The following is a 17,883-nucleotide window of genomic DNA, read 5'->3' as shown; positions in this document are numbered from 1 at the left end:
CATAACCTCTTTGGCAGAGGTAATAATGAATAAAACTACATAAAAAAACATTGCGGCAGCATTTTATTGTCAAAATCCAAATGAGAAACATTTGCTTCCATTTTCTGAATTAAAATCTGCATCATAACTTGTATAACAAATAACCATTGAGTAAAACGTTGCTCTCCATACACGGTCGATTACTTCTTTTCAGACAACATCTGCATTCGAGCGAAGTCTCTCACTTCTTGAGGCGTGCGAATGTATGAGTTAATTTCACTGTCTGAGATTTCTTCATCACCAGTTACATCTGTGGGCTGTGGCTGCTCCACTCTCCTCTTCTTGGGGTGAACAACACATGGGGGAGCAAACAGCATTCTCTTCCCCCAGTTTGGTTCTTGGTTCCCCTGAGCACTGCTGTGCGGCTCAGGCACCGAGCATGGATCATCATCTCCATATCCTGGTTGCTCGGACCTATCAGTCTTTACTTCGCATCGTTCCACAGAGGATGAATTTTTAATTTCTGGGATTTTGGATGGAGCGCTCTTCTCATTTAGAGAGTCCTCACAGCTGGTCTGACACTCCTCATGGGTTCTCAGAGCCCTCCTTAGCAGGGCGTACCTGTACTGCAGAATATCCTCCACGTGTTTGACCACATTCTCTGGAGTCACGTCTTCCTTGATCCAGGGGAGTTCCTTGCCCAGCTTACACAGCACCTCCTTCATCTCATCAACTCTCTTCAAAGCAACTTTGTGCTTATTGACTTTTGCAATCTTACAGAATTTTTCCAGAGGGAGTTTCAGCCGCAGTTTGGTGGGTTTCAGTGACTGCCAAGACAAATAGATTGCCGACATCATGATGGGGATGGGCTGACGGCCAGTGACAATCCAGGTATCGGCTGCCAGCTCCACCAGAGCCACTGCTCGCTTGTTCAACTGCTTAGGGTCTGCGGCCAATTCTTCAGGAGCGTGAAGAGAACTAATTTTATACCTTAGAGAAAGAAAAACATTCCCAGTGCGTGTTAGATGTACATGTAAGATTAAAGCACTTGTGTAGTATTATTCAGAGCACAGATGCTTGTTCATTCTGCCTACTCCCTAAGACCACTTAGGTCTGACTCATAAAAAATGTACAACATTCACATTGTTAGTTCAACTACCAGTTTGTTTTCTATTTAAACTGCCATTCATCTGTGTAACAGAGAACATGAGCTATACTGTAGCAAGCCACCAGGGGGTGATCAAGATGATTTGGCTTCACTTTTAAAGGGGCTGTCATGTCGTCCATCTTTAAATACAGTCTGTGCTTGGAATTAATGGATATTTATCTGTAGCTTCAAAGTAAGAAAACAGAAAACAGTCACTTACTCCTGACTGTGGGCTTCCATTACATCCGTGATGTTAATTATCGGAGCCGTAATGTTGAGAGCCTGGACCATTTCTTTATAAATTGCTCCCACTACCATTGGGTCGGCATCCAGCAGGCAGCTGATGGTTCCCATGGCGATGGGCCAGTTAAGCAGTCTGCAGCTTACAAGCACACAGCACCCAGCGAGAACTTCCTTCTTCTGGAGGCTCACATGAATGAAGTGTTCATGCTGATAAGCCTGCGTGTAGTTTGTCTGTGAGAGATTCTCGATTTCATGGTTGACCCTGAGAGTCCGGCATATGGCTCTCACACGCTGTAAACCTGTAAAGATGTATGAGAATGAGCACGTGAGAGCTCAGCTATACAGAGGAAGTTGCTGGGTCATAATAAACAAAGTCCTCTCAGGGAGAAGGTCTCACCGTATACAAGGTTTGGACATGGTTTTCTGGCCACAGCTGTGGTTTGGCTGTAGTTGACATCTGTGAAAAGAACAAAGAGTCAAAGGCAATGTAATCAAATATACGCTTTATACCAAAATTAGCTTGTTTACATGGGTTTTTAAATCACAGCGAAACCCATTTAAAATGGGTGCCAGACAAAAACAATGAGGAAGTGAGGAAGTATAATACAAATGATCTACCTCAGATTTGTCAAATGTTTTGCTGTTTATCAAGAGTTTCTTTGTCTATAAAGAAGAGTTTCAAACCAAAAGCTTCACTCAGGGAACAAAAGTGTTCTAACATAAAATGTATTTTGATATCATTTCTGACCACATCACCCAGCTCTAATTATAACCTTCTCAAAGGACAATAATTATATTCTTGCTATAGCAGACTGTCTTCATTTTACCTAGCTGTTCCTATTAAACTGCAATCTGATTAGATCTACTTTAACTGTCTTCAGATTGTATTTCACTCATGTTTAACATACTGTGTGTTCTTGAATTACATGTAAAAATACATTTGCTTTTCCGTATTGCGAGCACCACAATCCAAATAACAGACCAGGTAGGATTCAGAATGAAGGTAGCAGGTGATGTCAGGTGAAGCACCAGGAAGGGACATGTGTTTTAACACCAGAGTAAGAAGAGAAGCTGCAGGATGATGAACACGTGTTTGTCTTGTGAATCTTGTTTATAGTTATGAACATAGTTGGATAGTTATAACAGAGGTGGCAGATTCAACAGAAAAGGTCTGTGTGATCAGTGTTCGTACCTGCACCTCCGACCGCATCATTGACCAGCGCCCCCTCGGCCACCACAGCCCCGCAGTCCACACACACCAGCTGGGCCTGACAGTGCAGGTCATCGTCGATGATGCTGGAGGAGCCGCAGCCCGGGCAGCGCAGACCCGGCGGAGGCATCGTCAGGATCAATCAACGCTTTATAAAGAACTCTCAGTTTAAAGAAGACATGACGACACGTGACTGGTGTTCACTGAGTCTCAGGAGTCTCCAGAGAAACACGCAGAGTCTGAACTCACTGAACAACAAGTCAACTCTGCTGCAGGTCTGGAGGGGGAGAGCCAAATGTGTCCGACGAGATACAACGTTCCGTGACTCATACGTTCCGCCTGCTCTTTGACGTGACGTAGGAGAAAAATACTACTACGACTACTACTACTACTACTACTAATAATAATAATGTTACTTCTACTTCTACAACTAATAATAATGATGATGATACTAATACTACTACAAATAATAATATCAAATGATACTAATACTACTACTAGTACTAATAATACTACTAGTACTTTTAATAATAACAATGCTGCTACTACTATTAATATAATAATAATAGTAATGATACTACTATCAGTAATAATAATAATAATGCTACAAGTTCTACTACTACTAATAACAATATTAAATGATACTAGCACTACTACTACTACTAACAATGATAGTAATTATACTAATACTACTACTAATAGTCATATAATAATTCAAACATAGTAAGATCATTTAACCATTATATCATTATATAGATCATTATAATCTCCTTACATAATGAATTTAGATAGAAGATACAAGATGTTAGGAACTGTTAACATTTGAAACAATACAAATTGTGGGTTTTGTTGAGGACAATGTTAAAATTTAAAAATTGACTCAGACATCAGAATCAGTATTGTCTCAGAAAATCAAAACGGTTGTTTAATCATGGGTTTATTGATTTTGCATATTTTAATAGCATGAAGCCTCAGTACAGTAGAGCATCACAGAATATAAGCTTCATTAAAGTGCTTTTAAGGTTACCAGAATCACATACACGTTTGACATTCAGTACAAGAGCAAGAAACTTTATCTACATAAAAAGCTCATATTAACAGCAAAATAAGGCTTGTGTGCACTGGACATATATCACCAGCGAACGTCAAGCTAACAGACGAGAGAAAACAGACAGAATGCAATTTGTTCAAGTCTCGTAATCAACAATAGACTTCTATCAAGTTTTATTACCAGTCAGAATTTGTGCTCAACATGAAAATAATTATTACAAATACACAAGTTACAAAGTTGGACATGTACATAATGTAGAAAAGGGTCAACAAATTTTAAGACATATTTAGAAAAAGGACTTATTACTTCTATGGAACTATGACAAAAGGCTTGAACCTCAACTTCTACTCCTGCTACCTTTCAGAAAAGAATCCACAACTATTTCTAGGTGAAGTTTACTGTTGTGGAGCCGTTGTCGATCAGGTCTACATTAACTATACAGATGGAAAAGAAAGCGTCACGTCTGAATCCGCCTACACTGTTCTCTTCAAAGAGCTCAAGGACATCAGGATGCTGGGGTTCTCTTCTATGACGCGCACGAGTAAGTTGTCGATGTACAGCTCCAGCTCTGATATCGTTTTGTCTCTTTCAGAAAGCTGCTTCTCCTGTTTCAGCACCAGAGAGATGAGTTCCTCCTGAGTGAGCTGGGAGTACGGACCTTTGGTCCCACTGTCATTTACCTGCGAGAGAATCTGAGAAAGTGCAAGTTCTGTGTTACATTTGTGTTTGTTTTTAACATTGGAATCTTTCATTGAGTGTATCAAATATTCCCCATTTCCTTTAGGTAAGTGTGATGAATGTTTAAAACCAACTACCTTTGTTTTATCCTGAACTTCACTCAGAATTTCTGTGGAGTTATTTTTCTCCAAATGAACAACGGGGGCAGATTCCTGTTCCGGAGGATTAAGAGGTTTTACCGGCTGAAGCCTGCAGAGACAATGAAGAGCAGAGGAAGATGAAAACACTGGCTGGAAGACAGGGAAAAAAATGGAGCATTGATGAGCAAGTTAAGAATTTCATGACACGTACCACCTTCCATATCATCAACATCAGTATTTAGTGATCAAATTGTCAAACAGAATATGATCAGAGTTAATGCTGCGAGCTGATTCATAAACACCAACCTCATCGGATACGAGTCAGTTAATATTTCAAGCAAAAAATGAATGATGGATGAAAAGGATGAAAGATAAGGATGAATCATAGACGACTAACAGGAATACAAAGCGTGATGGTTTTCTTTTATAAGGCAGTGTATGAGATCTGCAGCTATCCGCGTGTGATGTATAATTTAAAATGGAGAGGCATGAGTTGCATAACACTCTGTGGAGGAACTGATCTGCCTCACCTACGTGACGTCATAGGAGGCCCTTCCTTTTTCACACCCGTCACCTCTGCAGTGTTTTGAGCTCTCGCAGGCTGCGGCTCTTTTAGTGAAGTGTCCTTGATAGAAGCAGGGGTCATGACCTCTGGCTGCGGGGCACGCGTTTGCTTTGCACCTTTATCCGGTGCAGCGACACCTGCAGGGTGTGTAGCGTGACCTCTGTCTGTGTTTTCTTGCGCTAAAGTGCTTGATGTTGGAACCGTCTGTGCAGGAGGTGGAGGAGCACGGGCCATTTTGGAGGATTTGAATTTAGCTTGAGAGGCGGCATCCTGGGACACAGATGGAGGCCAGTGTACTGAATCGGGGGGTGGTTGTGTATCATCTTGTGCTGTGGGCTCATCTTCGTCGTCTTCAAATGGATTTGAGCCATAAATGACAGAGGCTTGTTTTGTCTCTGAGCCACCTCCCAGGGAAGAGGAAAGGCTTTTCGGTTTAGACGACAGCTCCTCTTTCACTGAAGGTCTAGATGGTGCAGGGCGTTTACTGTGTTTGGCCACACCTCCTGTTCCTTTGGCGGTACTAGTTTGCATCGAGCTCTGGAAGTTCTTCGTATCTTTGTGGGATTGACTCAGGGGAGTGATTACTTGCACCGAACGCTGAGGGAGAACACTTGCGGTTTTGACGTCTTTGTCATTACTCTGCTTGTTAATTTGTGTCTGATGTGGTTTAGAAACATCTTGCTCCCTCTGACTCTCAGATACATTCCCCCTTGGAGGCTGAGGAGCCAGTCGCTTGTCCCGCTGAGCACCAATCAGGTCCTTTTGATCAGCGGAACGAGTCTCGCTTCCCACTGATGACACAGCAGCTGTATATCTGGAAAAAAGACACATACTACACAATGATACAGCTGACTTACTGTTACCTAATATCTCACAGGGAAACCTGATACAGTATAAGATAATTTACTGTCCTTGGATAATAATTAATAACCAAGCAAGAGTGTCCTCATTTTAAAAGCAGCATAGAAGCAGTGTAATATGACAAAATATACTGACGTAACTAGAAAGTTGTTCAAGTTCCCTCATTTAAACTCGATCCAGATGAAGGTTTTTCATCAAGATTCATAAATTATTCTCTGAGAAATCAACGAAAATGTTGAAAAACGCCCTCACATTGTTCAATAGAGTGAAGAAAAACATGTATTCTATTGTTTTTGACAGGGAGTGAAAACATTACCTCGTTAATGGAGGAAAAAAGATTAATATGCCGAGCGAAACTCATCCAGACATTTCTGTGAAACAACCTCCAACACTGTCAAACTCAGAATAAATTACTCCAAGCCTTGAGTCATTTTCTCTCCCTCTTCAATCGACACTCAATATAATGAGGTAAGACTGAGCTGCGGAGTCTCAGTTAACAAATGAAATGTATCCTCACCATCACACACTGTGGAATGTTTGTGTGTCTGCACGCTCACAACAACTCTAACACAAGTGAACAAGCACGGACTGATGCAAGTTTCATGATGGTGTCAGTTTTAAATGAAATGAGAACTTCAGTGTCTGTAAAACAGGCGAGAGAGTAACAACTGAACATTCGATCACAGGTTCTGTAAAGTACCTGTTGTACTTAATATAATAAGTTAGACGGTACACTGCCTTGTGCTGTTGTGTTAGTGACAATAACGATGCTGATAACATTGAGTTTAATTCTGCTGGACGACGTCGTAACTTTCCCGATCCTTTACTTTTCCTCTAGCGCCATCATCAGGTCAAAATTTCAAAGACTTAAATCAATGGCCCTCTATTGCTTTGTCTCAAGAGTGTAAACTTTAACATGCTAATTTGATTTGCGACGGTCAACATTTTACCTGCTGCTCTTCAGCACATAGACCGTACACAAAGATGGACGACATGACAGCTTCCTGAAAGTGAAGCTAAATCATATTGATCGCCCCCTGGTGGCAGTGGTTGTGAATTTCACCTCCATGTTAGCAGAGGGGACGCGGACCGAATTAAAGTCGAAGGAGGCGTCAAATACATTCTTCTTAAAGATGGCTACTGTAATTTTAGGCAGCTTGTTTTGGTAAATTTGATTTTAATTATTTATTTATTGCTCTAAAACAGAGGTGAAACCTCATGAACTAAAACTGTCTTGTGATTATAATACTTATATAATAGTTTGGATCCATGTAGTGTAAGACAACTTGTACTAACCCTTGTTTGACCTTTGACACTTTGGAGGGGCTGCTGTCGGGTGCAGCAGGTGAGTCTGGGACGTCCTCGTTATTTGAGCAGGTCTCATCAAACGGGTTAGTGGACGTGTCTCCTGCAGGACTCTCCTCAGCCACTTTGGATTTCTTGCCAGGAGCTTTGTGTCCATCCTTTGTTTTATTGTCTTTTTTCTTCTGTTCTTCTGCGTCTGTTAACTTTTCCATCTCAAGCTTTCTGGCCTCTTCCTCTCTTTTCTCCCTCCCAGCTTCCTCCACCCTCCTCTTCCTCTCCTCTTCCTCCCTTCGTCTTTTTCCTTCTTCTTCAATCCTCCTCTTCTCTTGTTCCTCTAGTCTCCTCTTTTCCTCTTCCAATCTTTCCATTTCTTCCTTTTTTGCCCGCTCTTCATCCTCTTCTCTTCTCCTCCTCTCCTCCTCAATCCTAATTTTTTCTTCATCTTCGTGTTTAATTCTCTCCTCTTCCTCTTTTTGTCTTCTCTCTTGTTCCTCCAGTTTCCTCTTCTCTTCTACCATTTTCTCATATTTTTCCTTTTCCTTCCTAGCCCTATGCGCTTCCTCTTTCCTAATTCTCTCTTCTTCCTCCCTTTGCCTTTTTTCTTCTTCCTCAATTATCGTCTTTTCCTGTTCTTCCAGTCTCCTCTTCTCGTCTTCTCTCCTAACCCTCTCTGCTTCCTCTTCTTCCCTCTTCCTCTCTTCCTCCATCCTCATACTTTCTTCTTGCTCCCTTATAATTCTCTCTTCAGCCTCCACCCTTTCCCTTTCTTTCTGCTCTAGTTTCCCTCTTTCCTCTGCCAATCTCTCATATTCTTCCTTTTCTTTTATGGCCCTATCCTCTTCCTCCTGTCTCCTCTCCTCCTCTTTCCTAATCCTTTCCTCTTCCTCCTGTCTCCTCTCCTCCTCTTTCCTAATCCTTTCCTCTTCCTCCCTTTGCTTCTGTTCTTTTTCCTCTAGTCTCCTCTTTGCCTCACACTCTTCTTCCTCCCGTCTTCTCATTTGTTCTTCCTCTTTTCTCCTCTCTTCCTCAATCATTCTTTCTTCTTCCATTCTCCTCTGTTCCTCAGCTAACCTATGCTCTTCCTCTTGTCTCCTGATCCTCTCTTCTTCCTCTTGTCTCATCCTCTTTTCCTGGACCCTCTCTTTCTCCATCCTAATCCTTTCCTCTTCCTCTCTTTGCCATTTTTCTTCCTCCTCAACTCTCTTTCTTTCTTCTTCCTCTTGTCTCCTCTTTTCCTCTGCTAGTCTCTCACGCTTTTGTTCTTCTTCTCTCCTAACCTGTTCCTCCTCTTCTTGCCTCCTCAACCTCTCCTCTTCCTCTCTTCTAACCCTCTCTTCTTCAATCCTTTTTCTTTCTTCCTCCTCTTGTCTCCTCTTCTGCTCAGCCAACCTCTCAAGAGCTTCTTCTTGCCTCCTCAACCTCTCCTCTTCCTCTTTTCTAACCCTCTCTTCTTCAATCTTTTTTCTTTCTTCCTCCTCTTGTCTCCTCTTCTGCTCAGCCAACCTCTCAAGAGCTTCTTCTTGCCTCCTCAAACTCTCATTTTCCTCTCGTCTAACCTTCTCTTCTGCAATCCTTTTTCTTTCTTCCTCCTCCTGTCTCCTCTTCTGCTCAGCCAACCTCTTAAGAGCTTCTTCTTGTTTCCTCAACCTCTCATCTACATCTTCTTTTCTCCTCCTCTCCTCCTCCATCCTTGTCATTTCCTCTTCATCCTTTCTATGTTCCTCTGTTAAATTTTCTACTTCAGCCGTCTCCTCTTCCTCCTCTTCCTCCTCTTCTCTCCAGGCAGAATATTGCCTCACTGCCTGAAGTGACTCCACTGACGGAGGAGAGCTTTCAGGGACGTCTTCCATGGATCCATGGCCTGAACTGGCCAGACTGAAGTTTGACCCGATGCGAGAAATGCGGTTCTGTGGCTCTTCACAGTAAACATGGCTGCCATTGATGCACAAGTTGCTCTGCTCTGTAGTAGCATTTTTCTGGTGACTAGAGGAGGAATCTTTGCCGTCTGAGCTACCCGAGCGTTTGTGAATCTTGAACTTGAACTTCTTTTTACCTGGAAAGACATGAGAAAAAATATTCACATGCATTTGATTAAAAATACCACAATAAAAGAGTAACAATATTTTGGTCAAATAAAAGTTGTTTCTCCTGACCTTCAGAGGAATCCATATTCAGACCAGACGATTGGCTGCCACTAAGCGATGAGTTCTTCGCGGGTAGAATAGACATGGACTGAGACATGTTCCTCTGCAGGTTGGACTTGGAAGAAAACAAAGATTTCATTTTATGTTTCTTCTTTTTGTCATCCTTCCCCGCAGCCACCTCCTCATCTCCGTTTGCCTCCCCCTCACTGTCCGTCAGAACCGGGCTGAAGGATCGCAGCACGCCAGACGCAGCATCGGATTCCTTCTTCTTGCCGCGAACCTTGTCCTTGAACTTGCCCAGGCGGGAGCGGGATTTTCCTGCAGCAGAGAGGTCGAACATGCTGGCGGTCATGTTGTTCCTCATGAACTGGATGTCCAGAAAAACCTCTCCTCTGTCTTTGTCTGCCTTGCCTGTCTTGTCCAGCAACTTAAACCATCTGTTCAAGAAAGAAATGTTATTAGATTTGATTCTAACACACGTTAAACATCATGTAATCCCAGTCTGATTCATGACTTCAGATGTTTGGAAAATATCTTGTCTATTCTTAGACAAAGAACTGATATTTTGACCACTTGGGGGCAGAGGCAACCAGATGTGAAAACAACATTGATATCACCCCCTTTAAGTTGACATATTATTTACATGCTCAGACATTATGAAGCAGCATTATCATTCATTTTTCTCACCACCGGGGGGTTTTACTGAAAACAGCTGGAGCCAGAATCTGCAGATTTACTCATTATCTTCATCATGGGGGTGAGCTACATGGTTAAAATATCAATTCAATTTTATTGCAAAAAACAAAAGGTGCATATCCATTTAATTATAAAATATAAATATATATCCTCAAAAGTCCAAGATTATCAGATTATTATTAAAACACATACATTTGTTCCAGTGTTTCCAGAAACAAGAGAAATAACTTGTCACTCTGTCGAGGCTCAGTTTAGGACATCATGACAACATTTGTTGAATTAGTTAATTGACACATACATTTGCACATAAAATTCCTCAAGACCTCATGGAAAGTAGGAACATTACAGGCCACAAACATGTGACTTGCACTGGCCCATCTTGGAAGTAAGATTCTAAACGCCTCCTGAGGCTTTTTAATTGTAGCTCCACTGCACCACAAGTGCACCGTATAGAACAGAATACAGTATAACTTATCATCTGCACAGTTTCAAAAAGAATATTTCATCTTTATTCATATACAATATAGATCACAGTGTAAGGCACATGTATATGAAAATGAGAACATTTGAAATGTTCAGTGATATGAACTGCGGCTCACTTACACATGCATTATTTCACATGAAACGTATTTAAAACTTTCAGCATCAAATTTGTTTTAGTTTTTAAGTTATTCTTTGTGTGGAAAACAGCATTATTATATCACAACTATATGATTCAATTCAAAGCCAAGAAACAAGATTATCAAATGAATAATCATCTGTCCCTACAGGCTTTAGTGTGAATGCATGGACATTAAAACACTGTCTGCTGAGTGCTCACACTCCTCCAGTACTTTAAAGATCATACACAAACTGCAATAACAAGAGATATAACCATAACTATACATTATATAGTGTATATTACTCACTATATTTGTAACCTACTGGTGAAAGCAATCATCAAAACTCAAACTAAAGTTAATGTTTAGTTTTCATAATTTTCTTGTGGAAACTATGATCAATCCTGAGGAGAATGGAAAGTGACTCAGCAGCAGCTTGAATATTTTTGGAAAGTCTGTGATGATCTAAGCAAAACCAGCAAAGTGACCACAGGGGGAAAGTTTTCCTTTAAATAAAAATCCTGTCTGTAGCGGCGTCCAACGTGGAGAATTTATGAATGCTTACTCTGTGTGAAACATCATTTCTACATCATTAGCCTTTAACAACATTTCCCCCTCGTGTCTCCAACTTTGAATTTGTTGTGACAAAATGCAAAAAAGAGACTGAGAAGTCCACTGAGACGAGACCGTGTTGACTTTGTGCCGCTGCACCGGTGTCGTGGTCTGGTCCTGAGAGATGAGTCTCAGAACGAGCAGAACATTTTAACAGAACAACGAAAAGGAAGAGTCAGCATAAAAATTGCCTATCAGGCAGAAATCTGAGGTCAGCTCGCCACTGAACAAACAACTCCAACTGAAATCTGAATTCCTGAGGAAATGAGGAAGGGGTTTTGTGTGTGTGTGTGTGTGTGTGTGTGTGTGTTTGGGAGAACATATTTCCGTCTCGTGGCTTTGGCTCATCTTTCTTAAACAGCGAAACACATTAGAAAAAAAAAGTCAGCTCACACGTGGTTTTACAGAAACGTGCACGTATGAACATTGTTAAATATAAGTTACGTGTGTAACTTCATTCCCTGTAGTTAACACCTCACCCAGCGGAATACGCAATGTCCTCTCAGTGCCCCTGAATCAGATAAGTTGAGTGTCTCTTTCCTCCTCCTCGTCTCTCAGGAATGCTTCAGATGTGTGCCACAAAGCAAGCTGGAATTTGTGAAACGGGTGAGACTGCTGTCACAGCTCCTCTGCTCTATTGCTGACGAGCAATGGGATGTAATTTGCACATTTCAGGCCTTAAATATTTCACTGGGAGGCGTCTACATTATTTGTCTGATGATCGTCCATTAGCAGAACACTGTTAAATTCATGATATTTGTATTCTGCAGCAGTTCAGCATATTCATATTCCAATCCACATACATTTTAGTTATGTGCAGCAAAAAGCTTTGAAAAACAATATTCGATTCAATCTTTCTGTGATATTATAACTTATATCAATTTAAATGGTTTCCCTATCAAAGGGGAACATTTTATGAATTAAAATTTCCCATAATCCTACATCCTGTATTCCAGTAAAGGAAATCTTATTGTAAAGTGCATTGTTTGGAATCACAGGTTTAGACTTATGCTCATTCGATCCCTGGTATCATCAGTTTTTCTGTGATTTTTGTAAACGTGTGAAATACATATCGATGACAGAAAATATCAGAAAAGAACCAATGGTATAGTATTTTATAAACAGCAGCATAGTGTTACTATATATGGTAATAGCATTAATATATATTTGGATAATGATGCAGCCTAGTTTTAGTATATATTGTGTTGTGTAGAAATGGCATAATGGTAAGACACAGAAGTATATTGTAAACCTTTAACCTTTGTACTTCCCTAAAGCATGCATCAGTTAAATAAGGAGGGAAGTTGCAAAAGTGTTGAGGCGTTAGCTGGTTGGGTGAGTGAGCTGTGTGTAGGAGGAGGAATTAAAAGAGGCCTTTTCTCATCAATGCCTGGATGATGATGAAACTCATTAACCTCACACCCACATGAAGAGAATGAAGGGTGTTGCTCTACAGCACAGATAAAACCAAAAGGAAGATAATGCATGACTCAACATTTTATACATTTATTCTACCTTCTGCACAAAACGCATCCTTCCGTGTGGAGCCTGAACTGCTGATAAGACAATGCCCCCAGTTTCCCGAGTCCTTATCACAACACACAGCTGCACGAGTGGGAGAAGGGCTGAGTGAGTAAAAGCAACTCAACAGTGATAACGTCCAAGAACCTAAAAATGTCCAAAGCTTATCGTATCGGTCCACATCCACGAGACATAGAAGCCAAAACAAACGCCTGTACAAAGGAACCAGAGTGAAACTGGAGAAATATTCTCTTTTGACAAGGGTGTCGCAAACCACAGCTACAGTTTAAACAAAAATAGATAACAACACATGCTGGAGCACACACTATAGTGGATGGAAGCTGGAATTTAGTCCCTCTTTACTACAGGGTTCCGGAATTTTGGTTCACTATTTCACCATCGTTGTATTGATTGAAAAGTGCAAGTGAGAAATGGGGATATAGAATGTGCAAAGGTTTTGGATCCTGAATTTCAATGCCCTGCAGCTACTAGACATTCAAATATATCTATTGACCAAAGCTACCAAACACCAACCAACAACACAACACATATCCTCCATGGTGAAGGTAATAATAATATTAGTGTCTCCTCCTTTTTCCTGCAGTGTTTGTTCACAATGAGTTTGGATAAAATAGCTTGAATAAGTCTCTTTTGCAGGATTTATAAACAATGTGAATTGTATTCTGCCACCAACATGTCAAGACCTGTTTTTGTGTCAGGAGTCAGTATAAGCACAATGGTTTTTCTCCAGTAGAAATGACCTTGCTGGACTGTCCCTGATGCCACTGCACTGTTTGTTTTTTGTAGATAAAACTGTCTGGAATGTTGAGGCTAAAGCTGGATTTGACCCTCAGGAGGTGCTTTCACCAAGCTCACAGAAAGATCAACAGAGCATTTACTCTACACCAGCTACAGCATGTTTGCTGCCGAAAAATATAGGTTTTCAGTGTCGGAAAACATGGACAGAAAACATACACACGTACTGAATCAACAAATAGCTGTTATGAAGGGAAACTGTATCTGATTTTTTTTTTTAAAGACAGCAACCAAAAAAGGGCAAATGTGATCAGAGACGCAAATGTCACGAAACCCAAAACCATTCATGATTAATAATGCAGCACACAGCCAGGTGAAGTTCAGCCCAACATGTTTCAGATCAGAGGAAGATGTGACAGTAGTCAAAGCAACAGTGTGAGATTCAGTAAAGCACATACCTCTGCCAAGGACAAACAGTCCTTAAATTCAATCAAGATGCATCACATTTCACACACTCATAGATAGATATCTCTAAACATGCCTGACTTTTCACTGAATCACTGAAAATGCCATAAAATGCCATCTCTCAATGTAAAAGAAAGTAATTTAATCTTCCTGGATTCGCATCAAAATTGAATTGAATTTATCTTGCCTCACAAACAAACTGATGGAAAGGGGTGAATACATAACCTGAACAAAATGATGAACAAAACATGAGCAGAAATGAACCACGATATAAAAATTCAAACAGAGCCGACACAGCAACACAACAAACAGCTGTAAATGAGTGGGAGAAGGAAGCATGTGTGTGTGTGTGTGTGTGTGAATGGACAAACAGGCTGGTATGCACTCTGACTCTGCTTTTGTATAATACCAATCACATGGCAGGGGACTGAAATACCCAGAAACAGCTTATTAGTGCAACAAAAGTTTCCCATTCTTACTGAAGTATCTCGCTGCGACATAATGATGGATGTTTAACTTTAATAAAAAGGATGAATGAGAAACTTTTTCTTTGAACATGAACAGACAAAAATAATCACCATTACAAAGAGACCAGTAGCACCAGGGAGGGCCTGTGGAACGTGTTCACTGCTGTTATTAACTCAAATATGTGCAGGATTAAATAGGTGTGAATGTTTTTGCAGAATATACTCAACACTTTATGTAATTACTTCAACTCCTTTGCTCATTTGTGTATGTGGTGTAATCTGAATCTTTGATGTAGTGTAATCTTTAATGTTCTCCACTGGGCAGAGAGAGGTGACGTTCAAGGCTTCTTTGAGGAAATCTCTCTGTTGTTGTCGTCAAGTTTAGTCAATGAAAGAGTGAATCTTGTGGTTCACTTCCCTCGCCTCAGTAAGCAATGCTGATTGGCATCCTCCAAGGCTGCAGCCGAGGAAACAAATCCCTTAAGCTGCAGTGGAGCGAGTGGGCAACATTCATAAGTCAAACCCACCGGGGCGGCTCTGTACAGTGATGCATGGCTCTGTGTGTGTGCGTGTGCGTGTGAATACCTCACGTCAGTTAAAACAAAAGTGCAATCACAGAGAGGAACTATACAGAGTCTTTACAAAAGCATGAATTAAGCAAAATCATTTCATATGTAAACCCAAATCCACAGTTATCAGGTGCTGCATAAGTCATATTAAAATGAAAAAAACTTGGCATTATATTTTTTCAGGGTTTAATAGGGATTATAGTTTTGTTCTGCAGTGTCCCAAAGTCGAGTATGACTGACAGGAGTCGTTCCCCTGCAGTGCATGAAAATCAGTTACTCTGTGCTAAAAGCAAACATGTGCCTGATACTGGTGTTGCTTGTTGCTTGTGCTTTAAAACACATTCAGTCAAAACATATGATGTGGAGAAGCTGTGATTCCGTCAAAATACAAAAATACACATCTGCACTTGGTAATATTACTTGTTTGGTAAAACATTATCTACAAACAATCAATTTGTTAAATCTGTTAGCATCTTCAAAAATATGAATTTTATTTGGTTTTCTAAAGTCCTCTATGATGATGCACTTTTACACTGCAAGCGGGTCCTCTCTACGGAGGCCACCATGTTTTTTACAGTAGCTCAAACTGGACAAACTAAACACCTTTTGAGTTTTTACGGCAACTGAAGACAGCCACAGGTTCTCTATCATGTTTGGAAGGGGAGGTTGACGTGAGGGGTTTTCAGCTGCAACATCCAACTTCACCACTAGATGTCACTAAATTCTACACACTGAACCTTTAACTATTATGCTTTATAATTCACCAGTAAGGTGGACTACTTAAAATTAGCCTCACATTTAGGAGCTGCAACACATGCACCAACAATAACAATCCAGTAGCTTCCTTTATGTGCATCATCCTGAAATTGATCTTTTTGAATTTAGTGGTTTGCAGACTTTGTAGACTTTTTTGACACTAAAACGTTTGCCCTGATAAAACTCTGAACGTGTGCTTGTGCATGTAGTTTATCAGCAGTGAGACATTGCTGCTTGCACACTTGACTTCCTGCTGTGTGCACTTACTCGGTCTTGCTGCGGCTTTTGTCCTCACTGAGCTGCAGCAGGTTGATGACAGCCTGTCCCAGCAGTTTGTCTGGACCCACCAGGGCCCGGTGCAGGACGTGGACGCGCAACGTGCCGCGCTCTCCTCCTCCTCCACCTGCTCCTCCTGCGCCCTGGTGAAGCAGCAGCAGCGGCGGCAGGTCGAACGCGGCCTCCTCCCTCCACACCGGAGCTACACTCTTCTCCACCACCGAGGTCTGGTACTTCTCCTTGCCCACTTGCATGACCGCGTACGCATCGTTGGTGCCGCCTTTCCCCTTCACCCTGAGGCCTCGGGCTTGGAGCACCGTTACCTGGACGCTTGTGGGACACCACTGCAGATCCGCCAGGGACATGATGACGCCACGTGTTGCTGGATTTCAAATAGGAATCGAACTCCGAGGATAGATCGCAGCGGTGTCAGGCACCGAGTCACACACACACACACGCACACACACAGTGGTCTGAGCAGAGGGAGAGTGTTCCCCTTTGACTTGACTGAAGTTGAGGAAACAGCTGATTGGGCGTGGTCACACAGAGAGGACGCCTTGGATAAGACAAGACACGCCCACAGATTAACAGGTTGACCTCATGCTGAGAGTGTGTGGATCGTTCACATCACAACACACACTGCAGCCAACAGGACACAGCTGATGCCTGTTCACACCTGTGCACCCTTCACTCTGCACCAGCATCAGACCATATCCCTACACACATTTTTTTTTTCCATGGGTATCGAGTAGTGTTGTCAGGCCCAAATCTTGACATTTATAGTGCAAAGAGTTTGAATTTTACACTTTATATGGAAGTCTGCTTAGTGACTGCCCTCTACTGTTTAAAACCTGGCTGTTGCAAGTGAGTGTTGTTACTGGCTGAGATAATTAAACAATTATCTCCAAATCTAATCCCGACCCGTTCACGAATGACCTGTGACTGACTGTGTTCGAGGATAAGTGTCTGTCTGTTGTTGCAGCATCTGCAGCTGTTGATATGTTTGCTCCACAATGACGTGCCGAGCTTGCAGATATGCACTGATCCACTGAGAACAGATTCAGGCTGACTGTGTATTGTGGCAGAGGAGTGATATAAAAAGTGAAGTGGGCAGATACATATATTGAGTCAAGTGATAACTGCAAAATGATCAATCTATAGATTAGAAATTTGGCAGATTAATTAATAAAGAAAATAATAGCTTCCTCTGTGATTTGGTGCGTCCTCAGGTTCCGATTTTGAGAGCTGTGTGAGGAATTTAGTTAGGAACTGTATTTCTAGACAAGACTCCTTGTCTTGTTCTGTAATAATCAGTAGTCACATCTACTCCTGCCTCAACATTTATGTTGTCCAAAACCACCAGAACTCTCCGCTCTAATAATTCCCAGCCTGAGAAAGGACAGGATACCTGACAAGCCTGTGACAGCTGATAGGGTTCATACGGCTGCGGTGTCTGCACAGATTCTCCTCCATCTGCAGATCAGATGGATTGAAAGCTCTTAAATACTCTGAGTATGTTTCTTTATTTTGTCTGTTTCAGTCCATTAATGGGCTGACAACCTCTCTATAGTTGATTTCCTTCCTACTCAATGCACATACAGTAAATGATCTCCACGAGCCTGAGCATGTCAGAATGGGTTTGGAGGATTTCAGACAGTTATTCGGTTGTCTGAATCAGTTTGTACATCCATCTGGAAGAAATGTTCTCATCAGGACGGATCATGTCTGAACACTGACTCCTGCTGTTTAAAAAGGGAACAGAGGTAACACAAAGTCTGATGGGTTGGTTTCTATCAATCACAAAATCGTCTCAACAAAGACAAATCTAACAAACTGAGATCAT

The 17,883-nt window shown here is 41.5% G+C and overlaps 2 protein-coding genes across 2 annotated transcripts; both read right to left on the bottom strand.

The window, feature by feature from the left end:
• Window positions 1-46: 46 nt before the first annotated feature.
• On the bottom strand, window positions 47-2,889 carry brf2 (BRF2 general transcription factor IIIB subunit). The gene is made up of 4 exons (XM_020082100.2): window positions 2,562-2,889; window positions 1,767-1,826; window positions 1,347-1,668; window positions 47-969 (listed from the first exon to the last, which is right to left on the bottom strand). The coding sequence occupies exons 1-4, from the start codon at window positions 2,707-2,709 to the stop codon at window positions 180-182; spliced, it is 1,320 nt and encodes a 439-aa protein (XP_019937659.2). The 5' UTR covers window positions 2,710-2,889; the 3' UTR covers window positions 47-179.
• A 609-nt stretch (window positions 2,890-3,498) lies between these two features.
• Window positions 3,499-16,568, bottom strand: LOC109626303 (rab11 family-interacting protein 1-like). Its single transcript, XM_069513570.1, has 6 exons — window positions 16,032-16,568; window positions 9,333-9,760; window positions 7,171-9,232; window positions 4,979-5,827; window positions 4,446-4,557; window positions 3,499-4,322 (listed from the first exon to the last, which is right to left on the bottom strand). Exons 1-6 carry the CDS (start codon window positions 16,403-16,405, stop codon window positions 4,104-4,106), a joined length of 4,044 nt encoding a protein of 1,347 aa, XP_069369671.1. The 5' UTR covers window positions 16,406-16,568; the 3' UTR covers window positions 3,499-4,103.
• Window positions 16,569-17,883: the final 1,315 nt, after the last annotated feature.

The sequence above is a fragment of the Paralichthys olivaceus genome, chromosome 18 (assembly GCF_024713975.1).
Source record: "Paralichthys olivaceus isolate ysfri-2021 chromosome 18, ASM2471397v2, whole genome shotgun sequence".
Classification (NCBI taxonomy): Eukaryota; Metazoa; Chordata; class Actinopteri; order Pleuronectiformes; family Paralichthyidae; genus Paralichthys; species Paralichthys olivaceus.
The sequence above is the reverse complement of the archived record's forward strand: the minus strand, read 5'-3'. Positions and strand labels throughout refer to the sequence as shown.

Excerpts from the sequence above, each read along its gene's own strand:
- brf2 (XM_020082100.2), bottom strand. The coding sequence starts at position 2,709 with ATGCCTCCGCCGGGTCTGCGCTGCCCGGGCTGCGGCTCCTCCAGCATC. Across the intron at positions 1,669-1,766 it reads ATGTCCAAACCTTGTATACG|GTTTACAGCGTGTGAGAGCC; the intron begins GTGAGACCTTCT and ends ACATCTTTACAG. Across the intron at positions 970-1,346 it reads ATGGAAGCCCACAGTCAGGA|GTATAAAATTAGTTCTCTTC; the intron begins GTAAGTGACTGT and ends TCTTTCTCTAAG.
- LOC109626303 (XM_069513570.1), bottom strand. The coding sequence starts at position 16,405 with ATGTCCCTGGCGGATCTGCAGTGGTGTCCCACAAGCGTCCAGGTAACG. Across the intron at positions 9,233-9,332 it reads GAATATGGATTCCTCTGAAG|GTAAAAAGAAGTTCAAGTTC; the intron begins GTCAGGAGAAAC and ends ATGTCTTTCCAG. Across the intron at positions 4,558-4,978 it reads CCTCCTATGACGTCACGTAG|GCTTCAGCCGGTAAAACCTC; the intron begins GTGAGGCAGATC and ends TTGTCTCTGCAG.